Genomic DNA, 6,384 nt, shown 5'->3' with positions numbered 1-6,384 from the left:
TGAAAGGTGGAGGAAGGCTGTCCACAGGAGGGAGAGAGCTCCGCCCATGGAGAGGGTAGAAAAATGGTTCCTCACACCAGGGAGCTCACCCAGGGAAGAGTAATCCCCATAATGTTTGGTTTTGAAAACGAGATAGGCTGAAATCCATGACTTTGTATAACCAGTGGGACTTGGAGTTTGGAGCATCAGAGGTCAGCACTCAGCACTGGGTGAGCTAGGAGGGCAATTGATACCTGGGTCACTTCCCTTAAAGAGACAGCAGCTTGCACAGAGAGGCAACATAAAAACAGCAGTTTACATGACACCAGGCACAAATGGGAGACAAATCTGTTCATCTGATTTTGGAGAATGTTGAAGAACTTCACTGAAAATGATGGAGCAGAAAAGAACCATTTTTCTCCCCTGCCCCCAGCATAAATACACAGCTACCAGCAGGAAGCAGAAATGCACATAAAGCTGTTGCCTGGCCTGTTGGCAGTGCACCATGCCCACAAGTTAAGGACTAGCCCACTCCAAGATTGTTGGCCTCAGCCCTGGGTTCAGGCCAAATTTTGTTAAAGTTGCATGTGCACCCTGAATAGCCACCCTGTGCACACCTTGTGCACACCCCACCCTCACACACCATCCCCAGCCACCAGGTGCCCAACTGCCACTGCACACTGTGCCCAGTCACTGTACCTCACCCAACTGCATGCCCCCAGCCACCATCATACTTCAGCCCTAGTCCTATCCAGCCATCTTCATGCACCTCACCTATTTGTGCCCAGCCTTGTGCCCCCAGCAGCCCTAGCACACAACACCCAGCCACCACAGCACTTCAGGGTATCTGGCATAGGACTAGTGACCCAGAACAAATTTTGATACCTAGGAATAAGCCTAACCAAAAAGGTAAAAGACCTGTATTCTGAAAACTATAAAGCACTGATGAAAGAAATGGAAGATGACACAAGGAAATGGAAAGACATTCAGTTCTCATGGATTGGAAGAACAAATATTGTTAAAATGTCTATACTACCCAAAGCCATCTACACATTTAAGGCAATCCCTATCAAAATACCAACAGCATTTTTTGCAATCCTAAAATTGGTATGGAATCACAGAAGACTTCAAATAGGTAAAGCAGTCTTGAAAGGAAAAGTAAAATTGGAGGTATCATGATTCCAGGCTTCAAGTTATGTTATAAAGATGTAGTAATGAAAACAGTATGGTACTGTCACAAAATAGGTTTTTAGATCAAGGGAACAGAATAGAAAACCCAGAAATGAACCCATAATTTTATGGTCAGTTAATCTTCAACAAAGCAGGAAAGGATATCCAATGGGGGAAAAAAAAGCGTTTTCAACAAATAGTTTTGGGAAAACTGGACAGCAACATGTAAAAGAATGAAAGTGGACCACTTTCTTACACCATACCCCAAAATAAATTTAAAATAGATTAAATATTGGGGCGCCTGGGTGGCGCAGTTGGTTAAGCGTCCGACTTCAGCCAGGTCACGATCTCGCGGTCCGTGAGTTCGAGCCCCGCGTCAGGCTCTGGGCTGATGGCTCGGAGCCTGGAGCCTGTTTCCGATTCTGTGTCTCCCTCTCTCTCTGCCCCTCCCCCGTTCATGCTCTGTCTCTCTCTGTCCCAAAAATAAATTAAAAAACGTTGAAAAAAAAATTAAAAAAAAAAAAATAAAATAGATTAAATACCTAAATGTGAGACAGGAAACCATCAAAATCCTAGAGGAGAACACAGGCAGTAACCTCTTTGATATCGGTGACAGCAACTTCTTTCTAGATATGTCTCCTGAGTCAAGGGAAACAAAAGCAAAAACAAACTATTGGGACTTCACCAAAATACAAAACTTCTGCACAGCAAAGGAAACAATCAGCAAAACTAAAAGACAACCTACAGAATGGGAGATCATATTTCAAATGACATATCTTATAAAGGGTTAGTATCCAAAATACATTTAAAAACTAACACAACCCAACACCCCAAAACCAAATAATCCAATTAAAAACTGGGCAGAAAAATATACGTTTCTCCAAAGAGGACATCCAAATGGCCAACAGACACCTGAGAAGATGCTCAACATCACTCATCATCAGGGAAATGCAAACTAAAACTACGATGAGATATCATCTCACACCTGTCAAAATGGCTAAAGGCAACAACACAAGAAACAACAGATGTTGTTGAGGATGTGGAGAAAGGAGAACCCTCCTCCACTGTTGGTGGGAATGCAAACTGGTGCAGCTACTCTGGAAAAACATTAAAGAGTTTCCTCAAAAAGTTAAAAATAGAACTACCTTATGATCCAACAATTACATGACTAGGTATTTAACCAACGAATACAAGAACGCTCTACCCCTATTTTATAGCAGCATTATTTACAATAGCCAAGATACAGAAGCAACATGTGTCCATCAATTGAGTAATGCATAAAGAAGATACAGTAGAAAATTATTCATCCATAAAAACGAATGAAATCTTGGGGTGCCTGGGTGGCTCAGTCGGTTGAGCGGCTGACTTCGGCTCAGGTCATGATCTTGCGTTCCGTGAGTTCGAGCCCCGCGTCGGGCTCTGTGCTGACAGCTCAGAGCCTGGAGCCTGTTTCGGATTCTGTGTCTCCCTCTCTCTGACCCTCCCCCATTCATGCTCTGTCTCTCTCTGTCTCAAAAATAAATAAACATTAAAAAAATTTTTTTAAACGAATGAAATCTTTACATCTGCAATAACATGGATAGAGCTAGAGAGCACAATGGTATGTGAAATTATTGGAGAAGACATACCATATGTTTCACTATATGTGGAATTTAAGAAACAAAACAAATGAGAAAAGGGGGAAAATGAGAGAAAGAGAGAGAGAGAAAGAGAACTCAAAAAAAAAAGACTCTTAATGAGAACTGGCGGTTACCAGAGGAGAGGTGGGGCGGACAGGTTAAATAAGTGGTGGGTATTACAAAGTGCACTTGTCATGATGAATACAGAATGATGTATGGAAATGTTGAAGCACTATATTGTATGTCTGAAACTAATATGACATTATGTCAACCAAGTAGAATTAAAATAAAAACTTAAAAATATATTTTAAGTTCATATCCACAATATTTTCTTTTCTCAAATGTAGGATTATTCAGATTATAATCATTCTTCAGGTCTTTCAATTTAAAACAACTGCGGAGAATGAGTGATTCTACTAAAATTTTATCTTGTTATTTTGTTATTTTCTTTCTCTAGTGGAAATATAAGGAAGGCAAAGGTAGTAGAAAAGTTTTTGCTAGGTCCCACCTAACTCTTTCCATGTTTCTTCCCGTTAAAGAATTTATCACATCCTTACCCCACAACTGAGTCAGTGCTATACGGATGCAGGAGATCTCAAGAACAACATTCCTTCAACCATGAGATGTCCTTCTCAGTTTTCACTTCTCAGTACCTTCCTACTGGGTCAGGGTTGAAATATATGACACAGTAAAACTCACAGGAGCAGAAAATTCTATTGGGGCACAGAACTCTAAAGAGGTTTCCTAGAGCTGTCTTTGAGTTCAGGACAGAGATAGGAATCTGAGAGTCATCTTAGTGGACCTCATGGAGAGGTTGGGCATATGTCAGACCCCTTCTTTTGCTGTCAGGAATTCTGCTCTGCATACCTTCCTCTTCTCTTCTTTCTCCTGCCCACTGTTTAGTGCTATCTTCTGAGTCAACTGGGAAGCCATCCATGGGTGCACCTCCAGCTCCCATCCAACTTTCACTTTATCTTTTTCCCAAAGCTCAAACATTCTGTGTGGAGCAGAGCAGCCAAGTGGCTTTAGCTGAGGAGCATGTGTCCCTTCCACACCTATCCCCACAAGATCGCTCTCCTCATTGACACCACCTGTCTGGACCTATGGGCATTTGTGTTTGCAACCCCTGCATTAAACTTGTCTTAGGGGTCTTCAGGAAAGACAAGCAACAAAGCCTCTCAGTGCCCATATTGTATTTTGACTGCATGTACATGAACATATTTAGCAAATTTGACTTTAACTTACTAGCATTCCTTCATCTCCATGTGCCATAGGTTAGGTTTCCTGGAATCAGACGGAAACAGGTTTTGCATGCAGGTTTATTGGAGAGTGCTTTGAGGATTGAACTATATAGTCGGGGAAAGGAGTTAAGGAAGCCAAATTGGATACAGGGAGAAGTAGCCTGTGTTGCTTCAGATCTTACAGGGAGCTCTGGAAAAGGCATGGCCCTTCAGAGTCAAACTAAGGCAAGAGGGACCAAACGTTTATATCCTACATTGGCCAGTCATGGGATTCAGGCAGACTTCCAAAGAGAAGCACATTGAGCAAGGTGTTTTCTTCAGCTGTTGGTAATTCCTGGCAAGGAAAATAGCTGAAACCTGTTACTTGCTGACACTGACATATATGCTTTGTGTCTTCTATTCTTTGTAACCACATCGACCCAGCCCTCCTTCCACACTATCCACACTCAACATGGACATGATGAACTGAATTGATGTATTAATCTGATTAACTCTGGTAAAAGAATGACTTTTATTTTCAGTATGGCACATTTGTTTCTCTTCCAATAAAACTACAGAGGCTAATCCAAGTTCCCAGGCCCCAGAACCCCCATCTGCAGGGGCTAATGTCAACCTAGGCCTGACCCCCACCACAGGGACACCTCCCAAGGAGTTTTCTGAGAGCCTCAGCCACTTCCTTGTTCCTCAGGCTGTATATGAGTGGATTGAGCATAGGGGTGATCATGGTGTAGAAGGCCGAGACCACCTTGTCCTGCTTGGAGGAGTGGTAGGCCTGGGGTCGCATGTAGGTGATCATAGCAGCCCCATAGAAGAGGGAGACCACTGCCATGTGAGAGGAGCAGGTAGCAAAGGCCTTCTGCCGACCTTCAGCAGAACGCATATGGAGCACAGCTGCCAGGATCTGCAGGTAGGAAGCAGAGATGACAGAGAAGGGCAGGAGCAGCATTAGGATGCAACAGACATAGATCATGGTCTCATAGAGGGAGGTGTCAGCACAGGCCAGCTTCAGTATGGCAGGGACCTCACAGAAGAAGTGATCAACCTCCTGGGAGCCACAGTAGGGGAAGTGCAGGGTGAAGATGGCCTGGATAAGTCCATCCACCAGGCCAAAGAGCCAGGACACTGTCACCATGAGCCAGCAGACACGGCGGCTCATGACCACTGAGTACCTCAGTGGGTTGCTGATGGCTACATAGCGGTCATAGGCCATGAAGGCCAGCAGAAAGCACTCATCCCCCAAGAGAGTGAGGAAGAAGAGAATCTGAAGCCCACAGCCTGTGAAGGAGATGGCGCCATGGCCCAGGAGGAAGTCAGTGGCCATCCGTGGCACAATGGTAGAGATGAGCATGAGATCCATGAGTGACAGCCAGCTGAGGAAGAAGTACATGGGGTTGTGCAGGCGAGAATCGACATTGATGAGGAGGATCATGAGCCCATTTCCAGAGAGGGCCACCAGGAACATGACCATGATGATGGAAAAGAGGAAGAAGTGCAGTGGTGACTGGGTGAAAAGGCCCAGGAGGATGAAGTGGGAGATGAGAGTCTGGTTTCCCACCCAGGCCATTGTTCCTGCAGAGGGACGTGCCAAAGTCTTGAGATCTGGAAGCAGGAGGTGTATGTTTAGTGCTACAATATTGAGACATCAAAACTTTGCCCAATGTGCTGTCCTCTTTAAATGTTACTGAGTTTAGAATAAACTCTTTAAATTTCTGTTTAAAAAGAAAAAGAATCTCTAACAAAGATACAGGATTTCACTGTGGAAAATAGTATGGAGTTCTGTCAATAGTTAAAAACAGAACTACCATATGATCCAGTAATCACATTATTGTGTATTTACCCAAAAATTACATGCACACGTATGTTTTTAGTATCATTATTTACAATAACTAAATTATGGAAGCAGCCCAAGTATTCATTGATTGATAAATAAAGAAGTGATATATACGAAGTGGTTTATATATAAATATTATTCAACCATAAAAAAGAATGAAATCTTGCCCTTTGCAATGACATTGATGGAGCTAGAGAGTATTATGCTAAGTGAAATAAGTCAGAGAAAGACAAAAACCATATGATTTCACTCATGTGGAAATTCAGAAACAAAACAAATGAACAAAAGAAAAAAAGAGAGACAAATTAAGAAACAGATTCTTAACTATAAAGAACAAACTGATGTTTACCAGAGGGGAGGTGGATGTGGGGATGGGTTAAATAGGTGATGGGGATTAAGAAGTGCACTTGTCATGATGAGCACTGGGTGATATATAGAAGTATTGAATCATTACATTGTACACCTGAACATAATATAACAATGTATGTTAAGTATACTGGAATTAAGATACAATTTTTTAAAAACAGGAAAAACTTTTAAGGAA

The 6,384-nt window shown here is 42.6% G+C and overlaps 1 protein-coding gene across 1 annotated transcript; it reads right to left on the bottom strand.

Moving 5' to 3' along the window:
• Positions 1–4,622: 4,622 nt before the first annotated feature.
• On the bottom strand, positions 4,623–5,573 carry LOC131483517 (olfactory receptor 2V1-like). Its single transcript, XM_058681779.1, has one exon. The coding sequence runs from the start codon at positions 5,571–5,573 to the stop codon at positions 4,623–4,625; it is 951 nt and encodes a 316-aa protein (XP_058537762.1).
• Positions 5,574–6,384: the final 811 nt, after the last annotated feature.

This window comes from Neofelis nebulosa, chromosome 1 (assembly GCF_028018385.1).
Source record: "Neofelis nebulosa isolate mNeoNeb1 chromosome 1, mNeoNeb1.pri, whole genome shotgun sequence".
Classification (NCBI taxonomy): domain Eukaryota; kingdom Metazoa; phylum Chordata; class Mammalia; order Carnivora; family Felidae; genus Neofelis; species Neofelis nebulosa.
Note: the sequence above shows the minus strand (reverse complement) of the source record. Positions and strands in the feature narration are given on the sequence as shown.

Coding starts and splice junctions, on each gene's coding strand:
- LOC131483517 (XM_058681779.1), bottom strand. CDS start 5,573: ATGGCCTGGGTGGGAAACCAGACTCTCATCTCCCACTTCATCCTCCTG.